At 35.5% G+C, this 19,921-nt stretch overlaps 1 protein-coding gene across 3 annotated transcripts in view; it reads right to left on the bottom strand.

Annotated features, from left to right (window-relative positions):
- Positions 1–19,921, bottom strand: part of map3k20b (mitogen-activated protein kinase kinase kinase 20b) — a 43,297-nt gene that overhangs the window by 9,805 nt on the left and 13,571 nt on the right. For all 3 annotated transcript variants that reach the window (NM_001366971.1, NM_212842.2, XM_073952780.1), the window contains 7 exon segments: positions 89–195; positions 2,524–2,598; positions 10,361–10,447; positions 13,426–13,563; positions 15,132–15,160; positions 15,255–15,320; positions 15,417–15,518. In NM_001366971.1, the coding sequence (NP_001353900.1) occupies positions 89–195; positions 2,524–2,598; positions 10,361–10,447; positions 13,426–13,563; positions 15,132–15,160; positions 15,255–15,320; positions 15,417–15,518 (604 nt within the window).

Genomic DNA, 19,921 nt, shown 5'->3' with positions numbered 1-19,921 from the left:
ACACCCATAATGTTTAGATGTATAAGCAATTTCTTAAAAAAACAACAATGACAAAAGAAAAAATCATAAACTTGTGAAGTGTACATACCTCCACTCTGCTTTGTTATGTAAGAAGGAGTTGCACTGATCCGGCAGTTTGCTGTCGTTTTTCATGGTCTCTAAGGTACTCAGGATCTGTTTGAACTGTGGCCTTTCCTAGACACAACAGGTCGGTAAATCTTTAATATGGTCATTCTTCAGCAAAATGTAACACACCAGTGAACTCAAAGTATTTTTGTCTCCAAATGTTAACTTCCTTTCTGAGGAGGTAGCTGTCTTAATGACAGTAATATGAGGATGTAAAATGATCATTTTTATCACTTGTAAAAAATCATTCACATTTGAAACCAGAAGTGAACATACACTCTAAAAAAAAAAAAAGGGAAAATGACAATTAAAAAAAAAAAAGTCTGATGGTACATTATATAAACGTTTACTAATTTAGGTCCGTTAAAATTACCTAAATGATTTACATTTGTTAAATGCCAGAATAATGAGAGAATTTTTTAAAGAATTTTTTATTAATTTCTAGACAGTCAAAAGTTTACATACATTTCCTTGGTATTTTTTTTTAGCTTTGCTTTTAAACTGTATAACTTTGGTCAAATGTTTTGGGTACCACAAGCGTCTCACAATAGTTTGAAGGAATTTTGGCCCATTCCTCCTGGCAGAATTGGTGTAACGGAGTCAGATTTGCTGGCTGTCTTGCTCGCACAAGCTTTTTCAACTCTGCCCACAAATGTTCTATAGGATTGAGCTCAGGGCTTTGTGATGGCCACTCCAAAACTTTCACTCTGTTGTCCTTAAAGCACATTTTAACTAACTTGGCAGTATGCTTAGGGTCATGGTCTGTTTAGAAGACCAATTTGTGGCCAAGTTTTAATTTCCTGGCTGATGTCTTGAGATGTTGTTTCAGTATTTCTACATAATGTTCTTTCTACATGATGCCATCTATGCTGTGAAGTGGACCAGTCCCTCCTGCAGCCAAACAGCCCCACAACATGATGCTGCCGCCCCTATACTTCACAGTTGGGATGGTGTTCCTAGGCTTGTAAGCTTTCCCCTTTGTCCTCCAGATGTAACACTGGTCATTATGGCCAAACAGTTTAATCTTAGTTCCATCAGACCACAGGACATGTCTTCAAAAAATAGTATTTTTCCCAGTATGATTTTTTGTTGATCCTGGCTTGTTGATTTACCCATGTTGTCACACAGGGAAACAGTGTGTTTGAGGTTTTCCTTAAATACTATTCTACAGTTGTGCCTCCAAATGGAGAACCCAACTCAAATGTTGTCCATTAGCCAATCAGAAACTTAAAAAACCTTGACATCATCATCTGAGCTTTTTCAGAGGCAGAATAATCTTATTGTATATAAGCTTGACTTTCAAGAAAAGTTATAACAATTTCTCAAAAAACATCTCTCTCATTATTCTGCTATTAAGCATAACAGAAACATATGTGATAATCCTAACTTACCTAAAAGAGTTTAGTCACATAACATCTGTTTTTTTTATACAGTGTGTGTAAACTTTTGTTATTATCATATAATAGAGTTCTAGAGTATGAGCATAAACATCACATTCATTTGTTTTTCCAACAAAAATATCAAGTGTCTTTCACATAGATATTAATTAATAGACAACATCTGAAAGGTCGAGTTTCAAGTTTTTCACACATTGTTATTTTAAAACAAATATTACAATTTGAATAAAACTACATACACTTCTCTTGGAATCTTTGAGACCTCATTGAACTGATATCTAAAAGCCTGTTTACGCTTAAGTAATACTTGCCAAACAACCTATCTGATTACACACACACACACACACACACACACACACACACACACACACACACACACACACACAAACTAAATTCCCTCTAACTAAAACAGAAAGTATTACCTTGCTTGATTTGTGCTTTTGTAAATCAATTTTAATAAACATGTCTGCAAATCTGAATTCACATATAGTGTAAACATGTTCACAAAGAAGCATACTACTTAAATTTTAAATCTTAAAGCTATAGTTTGACCGAAAAAAGAAAATCCTGTCATCATTTACCTACCTTTTACTTGTTTCAAACCTTTATGAGTTTCTGTTGAACACAAATGAAGACATTTTGAAGAAAGCTGTAAACCTGTAACTATTGACCACCATAGTATTTGTTTTTCCTACTATGAATGTCAATGGTTACAGGTTTACAGCATTCTTCATAATATCTTCCTTAGTGTTCAACAGAATGAAAGAGTTGGAACCACTTGAGCGAGAGTAAACAGTGAGTAATCCTTTCATTTTTGTGTGAACAATCACTGTTGCAAAACACACTTAATTTGAACTAACAGCTACATCTGATGCTTCTCATTTGTAAGTATTCTTTAATAAAAGCATCCGCAGAATGACTACATGTAAACAGTTTATAGGATTCCAATGATCCCGATCATCAAATGATCTGATTTTTCGGCCCTGTCCCATTCAAGTACCTTGGGTTCAGCATTCCAGCAGCGTCTCATCAGGTCTGCAAAGCTGGCGGGGCAGCTGCTGGGAATGGTCGGCCTCTGGAACACATAACCCACACAAATACCACAGACGCATGCACACGCATTAGAATCCAGTTCAAAAACCCATTATAGCAGCCATTACATAAAATCCTAATTTTAGCATGAGTCCAGTTTAAGCTCCCAAAAGCAACTGCTGCAATGCGCTCTCCCATGGGCTATGGTTACATTAGGGGTGGGCGATATCTTATTGTTTGCAATATACAGTTGAAGTCTTAAATTATTAGCCCACTCTAAATATTTTTTCCCCAATTTCTGTTTAACGGAAAGATTATTTTCAACACATTTCTAAACATAATAGTTTTAATAACTCATTTCTAATAACTGATTTATTTTATCTTTGCCATGATGACAGTAAATAATATGTAGCTAACTATTTTACAGGATACTAGTATTCAGCTTAAAGTGACATTTAAAGGGTTAACTAGGTTAATTAAGCAAGTTAGGATAAATAGTCAAATCACTCTATAACAGTGGTTTGTTCTGTAAACAATGTAAAAAATATAGCTTAAAAGGGCTAATAATACTAACCATAAATAGTATAAAAAAATTAAAAACTGGTTTTCTTCTAGCCGAAATAAAACAAATAAAACTTTCTCCAGAAGAAAAAAATTTATAGGAAATACTGTGTAATTACTGTTAAATCTCATTTGGGAAATGTTTAAAAAAGAAAAAAAAATCATAGGAAGGTGAATTATTCTGACTTTATATTACAGTATTAGCACGTGTGCAATACAGTTTTGCGTTTTTGAGCGTGCTTACAAACATATTACCTGGCATTTATTTTAAATTTACTTCATAACATCAGTCGGGTGAGTGAAATTGCTCCTTTTTGTGATCATATGTGATTTTATATCACAAAATAAGGAAGACGTCATACTTTTTTGTAGTTTTCAAAACAGTTATAAATGCTAGGTCAATTGCATTGCAACATTACTAGCCACTCACCATTTTCACTAGCCACAATTTTATTGTTGGGAAAATATATTTTATACACATAAATATGACTTTGACATGCTAAAATGACTTGATTTAGATTTTGCGTTATCTCCACATGCCTCCTCATCCATTTCACTTTTTGTTTGTCGTGTATGAGCTTGATCAATAATCAATTGATCAATTGAGCAAATGGGTCATGGTTTCATAGTATTACAATTAGTTTTTATTTTACATGACTTTCAGAGCTCAAAATGAAGCAAAACATATGCACAGGAATCTGTCCTGACTAAAGGTCCCAGATCACCAGTTAACTAAACATAAATGGGGAGTAATATCCCATTAAAGCAATGTTATTTAAAATTTTTTTTTATTAAATCATAATAACGCAAAAAAAAGCAGGTAAAAAAGTACCATGTGATAATGAAAGGATGATCACACACACTGGTATTGTCAGACACATAACTGATTTGTTTTAAAAATGGTTAAAGCGAAAGCAACTAGCGCTAATTACAATAAGTCAACTATGTAAATCTTGAAAGCAGCAAGACTGTGGGTGCATGTTGATAAATTTTGCCTAGTCTATTTGAAAGTGAACCGATTACATCAGTTGTGTTTCTAGACACAGTTGCTTCACGAAAGGAAACGGGAGCGTGCACGCGTTATAAACATTCGCTTGCATCACCTCAGCTGTTTATCAGTGATTATCCTCTCATTCTGTATTCACCTGCTTTGCTCGCGCTGCGAAGCTGCGAACGCAATTACTTTTATCAGTCATATTGCTTCTCAATTCTAAGAACGCCTTTGCATGCATATTGGACCATCCTTATTGTCGAACCCTCTAAGAATTATTATCTGGGAAAAAATTTTCAACCAGCCAAAGTGATGGCAATGAATGTTAAATATACTTTATGCTTATAAAACACAGGTGTCAAACTCAGTTAAAAAAGGGCCGCAGCTCTGCACAGTTTAGTTCCAACCCTAATTAAACACACCTGATCAAACTAATTAAGTCCTTCAGGCTTGTTTGAAACCTACAGGTATGCGTGTTGGAGCAGGGTTGGAACTAAACTGTGCAGGGCTTCGGCCCTCCAGGAATTGAGTTTGACACCCGTTATAAAACATCCAGGATGGCTTAAAGCAATAATCCAGATATAACATAAATAAGAAAATAAGAAAAGTCATACTTTTCTCTAAAGATACAGGACTTTTTTTGTCTCTCAATTGATACTTATGCTAGTCACTAATATCATAATCGCAATAAATATCGGAAAGTACCGTGATATATTTTTTGGATTTCGCCCATCCCTATTTTACATCTCAACTCAAATGAATCGTATATCTCCATCTTTAAAGAGTATATGCACTGTAGAAAAGTATCTGTTAGTTAAAAGTTTCTGCATTTCCAGTTGTGAGTTGCATTATGGGATGTTGATCTCTGCTCTGTCGATTTCTGATGTTGAGAATTCAACTCTACAATTTAACAAAGTGACTTTTATTGACATTTTAGTCATTTGAAATAGTATAATGCAGTGTTTCTCAACTGTCGCGGGAACAGTTTCAGTGGGTCGTGGAGTGTGTGATCAAAAAACAACAAAAGTTTAATATTCAACTTATTTTGCTTATATCGGACTTTTATTTTGAAATGCGCGTGCGACAACTGTACCATTGGTATATGCCGAAGCTTGCTAATGGGACTTTTAATTTGCCAGTAACCTGGGACAAGAGCTTTCGGCGAACTATATGCAATGCAAAAAACGGCGCATTTAAGGTCTGTTTTCTTTTAAAAATCAGCTATCTCCACTACCTGAGTGATATCCGATATAAAGTGGGTCTCAGATTGTACAAGAAGCACTGCATTACATTACATTTACCCCCGCCATGTTTTTAAAAAATTTGCATTTATTTTACCCCAGTATATTTAATGGAGCGAGTAAATGGCTTTTTGTCTCATTTTACGCTTGAACAACTAAATGAATGCCAAAGTTAATTTCACTGATTGTATTTAATGGTATTACAACATCGATGCTGTAAAAGGAACAGTATAAAATGGAAAAAATATCACAATAACAGGTCAACGGATGTTTATCAGTATGGGAAAAATACTCGCTCAGCATATGAAATTCCAGCGCAAGTACGACCCCGAAAATGTAAAGTGTGGATTTACATATATTGACGACAAAAAAGGCTTAAAACCTCAGTGTGTCATATGTAGTGAGATGCATTCACAAGAGAGCATGAAACCTAAATTATTTAGATACCAAACAAGACGACTCCAAAAGCTGTGGGCATCACAAAAGTGCCTAACATATTCAAGTTCAAAACAAGTACAAGTACATCTTACTGTGCTCACCGTGTAGCAAAGGCCAAGAAAGCCCACACAAAAGCAGAACGGCAAATAACTAGTGATTATTATAAAATGGTTATGATTATTTTAATAATTTTACTTCAGTTTGCTGGTTTCTGTTCAGTTCAACTAGATCAGTGTTAATGTTTTATAAACAGTTCAGTTTAGTTAATGGTAACTTAACTTTTCCTTACCCTAACCATTTACCGTTTTCAGTATTTGACATTTTTACTCTGTAATATTTCTATAATTTGATACATTTTGTTAAATGACAGCAGTAAAACATTGTTTATTTGTAAGTCTTGGTGATTTTCTTATAATTTATCTGTCACTAGTTGTGTATGTTAACAATTAAATACAAATGAATCATAATTCCTAAATATATATTATAATTCCTAAAAATTTGGGTCGCGGCTTAATGAGCATGTGAAAATGTGGGTCCCATGGCCAAACCAGTTGAAAAACCCCTGGTATAATGTATAAGAAATAATATATAGGGAAATAATTCTGTAAAATAACAGAAAATGTACTGGCAGTTTATTACAAAAGTTTTGTTTTGTCCTTTAATATGCAACACCAACCCAGACAATATATCACTTCAAACAAAAATAATGTTACTAAAAGTCACATTTTCAAACTTTTCAAGGTTAAATGTTGTTGGAAGAAAGATCAAGGTCCCAAAATGCAATTCAAAAGTACGGAAAATGGCTAATTTATGGATATTCTTTTGTACAGTGTACGTATATAATAACCAGTACATAAAGATTAACAAAGAGCTTTTACATTGACGCTGTTTACACTGATAAGTAATAGATTGAGTTCTCACTCGTGATAATGGAACTTTGAGAGCATGTGAGGAGAGATGCTGTAAATGGAGACTTGTCCAATCCCATTTGATACGCCGCACATGGAGGAATCTAATACTGTCCAACTATTAGATCTGACAAACAGCGCTGGCACAAAACGCAATCCTGAGCCCTCGAGAGAATGGAAACTGCTTCATCCCGCTGGGAATTCAGCATAAACCAAAATATCTTTTCATCCATCTTTTGACCTCTCCAATTCCCCTCTCGCCAACATTTTCTCTTATAAGTACTTGTTCCTTTTTTCAGGCTGGGATGTTTATCTAAAAAAGGGTTCCTGGCTGCCCCCCTACAGCACTAAAACCACTGTGGTCTAATGCGATCTTCAACTGATGGCTTCAACTGATGATACAGAGCGAGAGAGGAATAATATATCTTTACTCTCCATAAAGTGTGCTAGAGCTCAATAAAAGTTGCACACGCACACAGAGAAGCCTTTAGATCAGCTCGCTATAAATAACCAGCCAAAGCAAGCAATGGAATCCATGATCATACTTTTCTGTTACCAACAGGAAGAAGAAGGGAAGCTTTCAAAACATAGTGAGGTGTATTACGTGCGATTCAGATATAGATCTGTGTTCCAAATGCTAATTAGCATAATTCGCCTACTACTCGATTAGGTAATGTATTTATTCATGCATTTTCCTTTTACTTAGTGCCTTATTTGTCAAATTAGTCCTTTATTTGTCAACCCAGTACTGGGAAACACCCATACACACTCATTCACACACACACTCATACACTACGGCCAATTTAGTTCATCCAATTCACCTATAGCGCATGTCTTTGGACTGTGGGGGAAACCAGATCACCCAGAGGGAACCCACACGAACATGAGGAGAAACTCTACACAGAAATGGCAATTGACCCAGCCGGGACTCGAACCAGCAACCTTCTTGCTCTGAGGTGACAGTTCTAACCACTGAGCCACCGTGCCACCTAGGTACTATATTTAAATTTGAATTTACTACCTGAGATTTGCTACAAGTATGTACTATAGAGTATGAATGTGAGTAGTATGAATGAAACTCAGGCGTACTACATCCGCCATTTGTCATCATTCCATGATCATGAACTCCAGCTTGGCATCATTGCGTAGTGTCGGTTAGATGTGCACTACAAAATCTAGCCGGAAGTAGTACAGTGGGTCATCTGGATACATCTTGCCTACTGTTTTTCGAATACTATGAATTTCGACATACTACATGGCTCATATGCTGTTTTTCATATACTATATAGTAGGGAAGTTTGTAATTTTGCATGCAGTCATTGTAAAGTATTTAATAATCATGTCATCTGGTGAACTTGTTTTCATTTTACAATATTTTCTAGAGGCACTGTCGCCTCACAGCAAGACCGTCTCTGGTTTGAGCCCCGGCTGGGCCAGTTGGCATTTCTGTGTGGAGTTCGCATGTTCTTTTCGGGTTGCCATGGGTTTCCTCTAGGCTTGGCCAGTTTCCAAATTTTGATACTGTCAAACCCTCCTCTCTATTTTACCTCAGTTTACGGTATTACTGTGCATAATTAAAAAAATATGATAAAAGGCTCAGACTTGGTCCAATGATTTATTGCTCTCAGTGTGGTACAACAAAATCAGTCACAGGGAACATCACTGGAAACAGTCCCATAACGAAAAACCGCTCCTTTTTTCTGTCTTTTCCTCTCCGCTTCACACACACACACACACACACACACACACACACACACACACACACACACACACACACACACACACACAAAACTGCAGTCCCACCCCTTAAAAGACCCGCACATTTTACAACACTGTATATGCAACCTTAGGCTTGCGGTCACCTGTTCGTTGCACAATTTGCAAATTGTCTTGTTCGTATTGGAGATCTGCTCACAGCACCTCGCTCTCTCTCATTCACACACACACACACACACAAACACACACTTAAACGGCATCCTCGCTTGCTCGCTTTATTCGGAAATTTATTCCTGCACCACAAGAAATCTGGTCGGGTCCCGCGGTTCCTGCGATACAGCAGCAGGAATGCAGACCTCTAGTTCCAGACTAGACCTGCAATCCCATAATGCATTGCAACAATCCTAAAATGTCAGACAAATGTGCTGTTGCATACAACTCCGTTAGTACTGATGGCAGTTTTTCCAGTAAACACCTTAATCAACCCCAACTATAATTCAGATCAGTTTGCTATAAATAGACAACTAAAATAAGCAATGGAATCCATGATTATATTGGTCTTCCATTACCCACAGGAAGAAAAAGAAATGTAATAGCTCCGAAAGATTATCATTAGCTTTGATGCGGCAGCAAAGTGTTCCAAAAGTTAATCAACATAATTGACCTTCTAAAATAGATCTCTTGGGAAGCATCGCATACAGCATTATTGGGGAATGCAATCCCATAATACATTCTGACAATGCCAGGATGGCAGAAAAAGTAACCAATCAAACATACAACTAATCAACTAATCTGTTAGGAATTGGATTGATGGTTCAGTCATGCTGAAAATTGCTTATTTCAACACCTCAAATGATTTAAACTGAGGTTGATTCAAATTTCAATTTGAGCTGAATTGAAAAAGGTGGTAAAGACCTGAATAATTCAAAGCCCTTGTAGGTAAAAAAAATAAAATTCTCAATAAAATCTAATGGAAAACACATTGCAAAATGTATACAATATTCATACAGCTTTCAGGATCCAAAAGACTGGACTGACTCAGACTTTTAAAAATGTGCACATATAGAATATAATAAAGAATAAATTATGCAAATTATATAAAATATACAGGTTTATATTTTGAGTTCACATTTAAACATATTTGAATATATATATTACATATAATAATATATATATACATACATACATACATACACACACACACACACACACACACACACACACACACACACACACACACACACACACACACACACACACACACACACACACACACACATATATATATACATATATATATATATATATATATATATATATATATATATATATATATATACATATATATATATATACATATATATATATATATATATATATATATATATACATATATATATATATATAAATATATATATATATATATATATATATATATATATATTTATATATATATATAAATATATATATATATAATGCATTTGAACATAGACGCAAATATTTATAATTCCAATTGTTTAAAAAAACTAATTGCTTTTAAAATAAATTGGTACATTTAGTAATATTTTAAAGTATATGTTGCTAGCTATGTGAAATCGAAATATGAACGTATATGTAATATATGTAATTAGCTTTTTCTATTTATCAGATTCCTATATGGGTGCAGAAATTTCATATATTACAGCTCAACTCTGTAGAAAGAACAGATTCCATCTGGGTTTTTTCGGAGGTTCCATTCTAGATATGATGTAGCTGTCAAGTGAAATGCAGTTCATTGGGTTTTAGAACATCAGAGTCCGCCACGGCAGCACTACTGACAATGTATGACAGACATTCATAGGAAAGCTGGCAAACTCTATCTTAACTACACTAACATTGTAAACATTCATGTGCTGGTTTTACAGCAATGACATTCCTGATACTGAGGGATTGTGGGATACTGTGTTGTACCTCATGTTTTTCCACCACCAACCAGGCCACCTGCAAACCCTCAAAACCTTTAAATGGCACCTCTCTGGTCAGCATCTCCCATAAGACCTGCAAGACAAACCTTTACATGAATGATCAGCACACAGTGTTTAAAATCACATTTACAGTATTTCAGACTATCAAATTACAGCCAAGTGTGTGTATATGAGGTAGTTAACTGATGTTTTGAAAATAGTGGTGGCATGGTAGCTCAGTGGTTAGCACTGTCGCCTTACAGCAAGAAGGTTCAAGTCCCGGCTTGGCCAGTTGGCATTTCTGTGAGGAGTTTGCATGTTCTCGCTGTGTTGGTGTCCTCTGGGTGCTCCGGTTTTCCCCACAGTCCAAAGAAATGTGCTATAAGTGAATTGGATGAACTAAATTAGCCGTAGTGTATGAGTGTGAATGCCAGAGTGTATGATTGTTTCCCAGTACTGGGTTGAGGCAGGGGTGTGTGTGTTTGTGTGAAATTTAACAATTAATATTGTTAAATATTAATTAATTCATAACAAATTAATTAATTGTAGCCTACCGTTTCCACTACCTGACCCACATTGTCTTTGCTTTACCCATAACCAAACCATAAATAAATAAATTTCCACACAAATGACCACCTGTCAATCACTTTTTTTCTGCGGGACTCTGGCATGAATAGGCAGAGATCTGTGTTGTTCTAATGGCTTTTTCCCACAGTTGGTGGAGGAGACGAGAGTTCATTTGGAGTTCACTGTAAATTTGTTTCACTGCAAAATCCTCACCGCTTGCGCGGATTTAGGAGACATTTATGCAGAATGCATCTTTGAACCAAAAAATGCCAAATGCAGCACTCAGGAACAGATTAAAGCAGTTGTTATGTGAACTTGCTGAAGTAAAAAAAAGCCTGCAATGCTTGCCCTGCCTTTCTGCTCTTCTTATTGGCCCACTGCTCTATAACTGAACGCGAATGATTGGTTAATATCAGCTGTCAATCACTATCAATGCCTTCTGCCTTTAGATGATAGGACTACAACCGTGAAAATGTGAAGCGCTGAAGATGAAAGAATGAAAATAACACTGACAGATTTCGTTTTAGAAACCACCTACAGTTACTAATAATGGCACATCTTACTAGTGATCATGTGCTGAATGTTAATCCAGCACATGATCTGACACTTTTCCAAGAGTGAATAAAAGACTTCCAGTGGCTTCAGGTCCGCTATGAAAATGACTAAGTTATTCACCGTAAAGTCTGTGGAAGGGGTTTGCAGGTAACAGCGTTTGCCACTGAATCTACACATTTTAAACAGCTATACGTAACATTTAACACAGCTCTTGAAAAGACCGTTATTGCTATTAAGATGACAAACAAATAATAAGATATATATCAGTATGAATGTAGGGCGGGGTGATGGATCGCGATGCCGGCTCAGCATCGAAGTTTGTCGGCCATCGGCAATGCACGATGGCATCGTCTATCGGCCCAACCCTAGTTGTGACATAGCAAAAATAAGGAAAAATAACTCTTAATAATATTCAAATAGTGTGAGTGCATTTAATCTTCATTGCTGAGTGCTTCATACAGTGTTATTTATTTTACATAAATAATATATTTTTACATGACTTCTTGGACATTTTCCATAAATAAGGGTGTTGGCAAAGGACAACAAAATATTTTTACATGACTTCTTGGACATTTTCCATAAATAAGGGTGTTGGCAAAGGACAACAAAATATAACAGTAAAGTTAGCAGTCGGGCTTTGTCACTTTTTTGGGTCTCAACACATTTCCGATGTGGTCTATGCTATTTGCAGCATGTTTCTGTACTTGCATGTGTTTTTTATATGCACGTGTGTTTTCTCAGTTTGTTAGTGTTTTTCTAAATGCATGTGCTTTTTTTTTTACTTGTTGAACATTCAATCTCTCTCAGCTGTAATAATGTCAGTTTTATTCAATTTATACTTTGCAAAAACACAACTTCATTTCTACATTCAGCACATTTTCTATTAAAAAACAAACATCTGAAGTATTTAGTCTTGGCAAAAAAAATAAAAAATGCAAAATCTGATCAGACTGAAACGGATATTGAGAACCTTGTATGAATGTACTGTAGCTTAAAAAAAAAATTGTAATTCTCGTAATATTCTAGAGCTGTGAACCTACACTGGTCTCACGGTTCGGTTCGGTTACGATATCTCAGTGCATCGCGGTACACAGTTTTATATTTTCTTCACAGCAGCAATTCTTGTATTAAAATGTATGAATATATTTATATTTATATACTATTTGTAATACAATTTTGTCATTTAATACAAACAGTCATTAAAATAAACTGTACCTTTTAAATAACACGAGCATTTATAGCAATTGATATTAACAAATATAAATATCCCGCTCGCTTTCTGATCCTTGTCTAGTTCTCTTACACCCCTTTGATTAGTCACACCCTTAAAAAAAAATGGTTGCGACTGGCTCTTGCGCGCTGCGCTCTTCACAGATCAGTGACATTGATAAGCGGCTAGCGGCAGCGGCGATCACAGCTGATCCATGATAGACACGGTGGAGAAAACTCTGCTGGCACACAGTCGTGTCTGTATTCAGAAGTAGCGCTGTAAAACAGCCGAGAGGAAAAGTCATGCCAGCAGGTCAAATGGGCCACCGGTGCTGGTGTGTGTGTGTGTGTGTGAGAGAGAGAGAGAAAGAGAGAAAAATAGAGTACTTTTATTCTCTCAATCGCAGTGAAATAGGGGCTTCTGCTGTGTGTCAATGAAAGACTGATCCAGCAAACACACACGCAGTCAAATTGTGCACAGGTTATGGGTTTTTATTTGTTAGAGTGTTGTAAATACTCGCGCTCGCCTCCCTCGCCACAGAGCGCATATGAGATAAATGATGTCAGTACACAATAACCGGTTATGATTATTAATGAAACGGATACCGAATTGTCCGCGTCTGCATCGCGGTGCACCGAAGAAACAATTAATTTTGACACCCCTATAATATTCTGATGGTCATGCTTGCCAAAAATAACTTAATTCCCACAACAGTGTGAATGAAGCTGAAAAGTACTGACCACGCCATATGAGTAGGTGTCGCAGGTCTCAGAGACGGGCAGACTCTGGATCACTTCAGGTGCCATCCAGGGAAAGGTGCCCACCAAGGACATGTGCGTCGTGTGAGAAACCATCTTAGATGCTCCAAAATCACAGATCTAACACAAACAAAATGCATAATGCTGAAGCTGCCACACAGATATTTTGAAGTGAGTTAATAAGGACATAATATTTACAGGGCCTGAAACTAACATTCTGCCAAACCCGCTAAAGGCTGAAGAAACAGAAATATGTAACATCAAATTGCAATAATAATAATAATAATAATAATTATTATTATTATTATAATTATTATTATTATTTTTATTATTCATAAATTTTCCTTTGGTTTAGTCAACAAATGTCAACCTTTGTTCCTGGAGGGTCGCAGCTCGGCACAGTTTGGTTCCAACCCTAATTACACTTCAAGTCTTTCAAGCTTGTTTGAAATCTACAGGTAAGTGTGTTGGTTTAAAATTGCAGGGCTGCGGCCCTCCAGGAACTTAGTTTGACACCTCTGGCTTAATCCCTAATTTATCAGGGGTTACTACAGCAGAATGAACCACCAACTATTTCAGCATATGTTTTACGCAGTGGATGCCCTTCAAGCCACAACCCAGTACTGGGAAATTAATAAAGATAATAATTATAATTATAATAATAATAATAACAATAATTATAATAATAGTAATAATAATAATAATAATAATAACATAAATAATAATAATAATATAAATAAAAGAAGAAGAAGAAGAATATTATTATTATTTTCCCATTGATGGGTTGCTGCTTGAAGTGCATCTGCTACGTAAAACATGTGCTGAATAAGTTGGCGGTTCATTCCGCTGTGGCGACCCCAGATTAATAAAGGGACTAAGCTGAAAAGAAAATGAATAATAATAATAATAATAATAATAATACAATATAGTTATTATTATTATTAATAATACAAATTATTTACTAATAATACTATGTATAAAATAAGTATTTACAAATAATTCTTAATTAAATAAAAAAATATATATAAATAAATAATAGTAATTATATATAATTAATTTAATGTAGTCTTATTAAATATATCACTACTTAAATATAGTTTATATGATGATGATAATAATAATTTTATTACTATTAAATAAATAATTTCCTTATATTATTTATTAAATTTTATTAAAGAAACTATTTAAGCATTTAATAAAAAGTGCATGTTATATATTATAATAATTAAATATTTTAATATACAAGAATTAAAATATATAATAATGCAATAATTATATTATTTAATATAAAAATAATTACAATAACAATTATTTATTATTATTTAGAAAAAAAACATAAAATTGCAAAAGTCAAACACTGAACCATAGATCTTTTATTATATTGCAAAACTACAGAGGATCTTTTCCAAAATGCTTCTGTTTTGCGTACAACAGATTAACATCCTTATTGAAATGTGTTGAGCTCATGTTGCATGTTCTAATAAATATTAAAAGTATCATTTTTTACTTTAATACTGTCGTGCATCGCATGCCATCTTTACCTGATATTCATTACAACACAGTGTTTGTGATCCAATAATTATAATATCAAATTTGACATACTAATTAAGAATCTACCAGCCAATGGGCACTGTAGCAAATGTTAATTTTAGGCCCTGAATAAATGTGAACACAAATTGAAAGCATACCTTTAAAACATTGTCTGCAGTTAACACAACTAATAAAGAGAAAAGGAAACAGTTATTTGTATATTATCACCAAATTATCATTTTTCTCTTGCGGTAAAGCTCACAGAACAACTAAAATCTCACCATTTCTCGACTTCAGGTCTCTATGAATGACTTTCAGAGGAGCCTCGGCATGTAAATAATGCATTCCTACACAGAAACAAATCACAGAACCAGCCATTATCTCACGAGGAATATGTGACTGAGCTCATTACATAAACACACATATTCGTTACAGACACATACCTTTAGCAATTTCCATCGCCCAGGTCATTACCTGATCCATATCCATCTCCTCACTGTCAGCACTGGACAAATACTCATACAGCGATCCTCTGCTGGCATATTCTACAACACAAACACACACGCCATATGCATATCATCACACGCGTCAACTACAGGCTGTGGAGCTGATATATGCTGCAGGTAAATCAGTCCGCTGTTACGCTGATGCCAAAATACAGTCGAGAAAATAATGGTTAGAAATATTTACTCTGCGGTTAATTTTGTAGAAAGAAAATTTGAAACACAAATTAATTACTGTTCAAAGATTGTTGCAACTTATTTATTTTTTTAGCTCTATGTACAGTTGAAGTCAAAGTTATTTCCCCTCCTGTGAATATTTTTTTTTCCAAATATTTCTCAAATGATGTTTAACAGAGCAAGGAATTTTTCACAGTATTTTCTATAATATTCTTTCCTCTGGAGAAAGTCTTCTTTGTTTTATTTCAGCTAGAATAAAAGCTGAACTGTATGTATTATATGTATTATATTATATGTAATATATGTATTTTAAGGCGAGGCAGTGGCGCAGTAGGTAGTGCTGTCGCCTCACAGCAAAAAGGTCGCTAGGTGGCTGGTTCGAACCTCGGCTCAGTTGGCGTTTTTGTGTGGAGTTTGCATGTTCTCCCTGCCTTCGCGTGGGTTGCCTCCGGGTGCCCCGGTTTCCCCCACAGTCCAAAGACATGCGGTACAGGTGAATTGGGTAGGCTAAATTGTCAGTGCGAAAATGTGTGTGTGGATGTTTCCCAGAGATGGGTTGCGGCTGGAAGGGCATCCGCTGCGTCAAAAAACTTGCTGGATAAGTTGGCGGTTCATTCCGCTGTGGCGACCTCGGATTAATAAAGGGACTAAGCTGACAAGAAAATGAATGAATGAATGAATATGTATTTTAAAAATACATCTATTTTAAGGTCAGTATTATTAGCCCCCTTAAGCAATATTTTATGGATTGTCTACAGAACAAACAATCGTTATCCAATGATTCGATTACCCTAACTTGCCTGTAGTAGCCTAATTAATTTAGTTAAGCTTGTAAATGTCATTTTAAGCTGAATACTAGTATCTTGAACACCTCATCATAGCAAAGAATAAATCGGTTATTAGAAATTAGTTATTAAAACTAAAATGTTCAGAAATTATTCTTCATTTCATTAAACAGATATTGGGGGAAAAATACACAGGGAGGCTAATAACTTTTGACTTCAATTGTACTTACTATGGCAATTACAATTAATTATGCATAATTCAATGCAGCTAACCCTAAACTTAACCTTCATAATAACAATGATCATATAGTAAGTAAACAGCAAAAAAAGCAAACTTCGAGTTCTTAAAAATGTCCTGAAGTTTGCTGCCTTAACTTTAAGTTGGATCAACATTTTTTTTACAGTGTACATGCAGTTAATTAATATTACTTTTTAGTTAAATGCATAGTTACACAGTAAAATAAAGAGCAACCGAAGTCCTTTTTTCTCACCAAGGCAGCATTTATGATCACAATTACTGTGTAATCAATAACACAAGTTTTAAACGCAACCTTGCATAGTGCAAATTGTTTATATCTTAATATTTCGTCAGAAATTATTTCAAATGCTAAAAAAAATGATGGCAAACTTGTTTAGAGCTGTGCATTATTTATGAAAAAATACCATGATAAAATGTTTTGAAGTGAATAAAATGTGAAAGTGAATATGCTGGACCAAGCCGTATCCTGAGCAGCTGCTGCGGTGGTCATGGAGGAGTGGAGAGCATGAGACTGATTCCTGTGATGCCCCAGGGACAAACGAGTCACTGAGGCCCAGCTTTCAGCCTCCGCCGCTGAGACTACAGCTCTGCACAAGATGTTTGGCCAGCCGAGAAATTAAAATGGTCGTGCCCAACTGAGTCTGGTTTCTCTCAAGTTTTTTTTTCCCTCTCCGGTGTCACCACTAGCTTGTATAGTTTGGGATCGATAGAGCCACACATCGATGGATTTGCTCTCCAGTGTTTAGACCCTCAGTAGTGATTATTAAACCACACTGAACTGAACTACACTGTTCCAATTTACTATGATCTTTTATGTGAAGCTGCTATGACACGTTCTACATTGTAAAAGTGCTATACAAATAAAGGTGAATTGAATTGAATTAAATATGATATAAGAAACTTACTTTCAACCTCAAAATATACAATTTTCAGGATTAGGATTGAATACATTTAGTAAAGCTTTATAAACTAATTTCGAAACGAGCATGTGATATGATTTAATGCGACTGGTCTCTTCTCTGCAATCGGCGATAAACAGATCAACCCAAGCATACAAATCAGATAAACCCAAGCATACAATAAACAGCTCATTTTCACCCTACTTCAATTATCTTCATTTTTTTTAAGGATGCCCTATTCCACCCCATCTCCCACTTTATCTCCTTTACCATGAGGAGCTCTCGAGAACTATCTGATCTCAGACGCCCTTACATTGCTTAATGACCAGGCGGGAGCCTATCTAATGTGAACTCTTGAAATGTGTTTCTCTGTAATTGGTTTCAAATTAAATCCGATAGCAGTTTTTGTAGCATTAAAAAATGTTGATCAATTCAATACAATATGATTGATAAACTAAAAATAAACGTTAATTTAATAGCCGAAGGGAAAATGAATGAATGAATGAATGAAGATACAAAACTGATATAAACATGTAAAGCTTGTAGTTTGTTGCTTTCTGCCTAAATGGGTCAAAGTTTTTTTTTTTCACATCATCTCATACTTAAGTTTCTCATCAAATCTTGACCAATCAAATGCTCTCTAGTGTCTGACATGCCCTACCCCCCTTCAAGACGCTTCACATTTGATGCAGTTGAGCTCAACCACTCTCACTAGCAGAGCTGTGATAAAACAAAACGCCATAGGGGAGCAGATACACTATGTCCCACTCTCTCTTCATGTTTTGATTGAGATTACGTCAAACACTGAATACAAATGCACATCGCACTTCACGGGACCTTCATGTTGTCCCAACACAAATCCATTGTGTGGAACCCAGCATTTTTTTACAGAGTAAGAAGAATGAAAGGCAGACAAAGCAAGCAACAATCTTGTCTCATGTCAAAATGTCAGTCAGCACATGAAATCATCTGTCACCAAGCCTCGAGTGAAGTCAAACACAGCATAACACACACAGGGTTTCCCGTTTACACACACACACACACACACACACACACACTGGCAGAGAGAGAGAGAGAGAGACCAAAGATGACAGCATGACCGAGCGCTAGATTTACTGAATCCCCAGCTGAAAGACATGCTCTCGAGAAGCGATTAGGACACATAAATCTGCTCATACGCGCATTTACATCCCTGGAGACAGAGATCACAATAGGATGTTTAAAAAATGGCAAGACAACTGTGTATGTGTGTGTGTGCACGAGTCCCCTTGATGAACTGCTCTCACACCCTGATCAGCCACTAAGCATTTTACAGTCACAACAACATGGCAGAAGCCAGACAAGAGACATAGGAATTCCTCAGGAAAGAACAATCAAAAGGAGATCTCTGTAACATCTACAGTACGCTATTCCTCTAATAAAGCAAATGAAGATGTCAGTTAAAAGCAACCCAGGCTCATTCTGAAAACCTACCACTATATACATTTATGTAGAGCGCCAAACACGTATCAGTTTTTGCAGTTTTTGTTTCCGCAAATCCACTAGAAGCCGCTGTGTACTCTTTTTGAGATCTCAAATTTCTTACGCAAGTGCTATTTGCACCTGCTGTTGTCATGTAAACCCACCAGAGGTCGCCTAAACGCAACCAATAGTGTTTTTAAAAGTACTGATTGACCCGCCCACCCATTTCCCTAAACCCAACCGAAAGTGTTTTCAAAAGCCATCCAGAAAAAGAAAAGCCCTCGTCTGATTTTTACCACATTTTTAGATTTAAACACATTCTAACCAGTGACGGTTCTAGACCCGAGTAACAAGTGGGGGGGCCACTTGTACTTTTTGGGGGGCACACTTTAACATGTATCACAAAGTACTTAAACAATTGATAAAGCAATTTTTTGTCATGCGTCACTCTGTAGTCTTCATAAATAGGCTAATTAAATAAACTCAAAATAATATTCCATGTTGATTTATTTGACAAGTAACCTTATATTGTTGTAGGATTACACATTTCTAACATTCAAGTACATCAAGGCACATTTCTACACCAGTAAACTTTAACAGATACAGTTGAAGTTATTTTTTTGCCCTCTTGTTAATTTAAAATAATGTTTCCCAAGTGATCTTTAACAAACCTAGGAAATCTTCACAGTATTTCCTATAAAACTAAAATAATTCTTCTAGAGTCATAATAAGTCTTATTTATTATTGTTTATTTATTGAATAAAAGCAGTTTTTAATAAATTAAAAAAAAAACTATTTTAAGGTCAGTATTATCTTCATAAAAGTATTTACTGTAAATGTTTTGATTGTCTACACAACTAACCC

This window comes from Danio rerio, chromosome 6 (genome assembly GCF_049306965.1).
Source record: "Danio rerio strain Tuebingen ecotype United States chromosome 6, GRCz12tu, whole genome shotgun sequence".
NCBI lineage: Eukaryota > Metazoa > Chordata > Actinopteri > Cypriniformes > Danionidae > Danio > Danio rerio.
The sequence above is the reverse complement of the archived record's forward strand: the minus strand, read 5'-3'. Positions and strand labels throughout refer to the sequence as shown.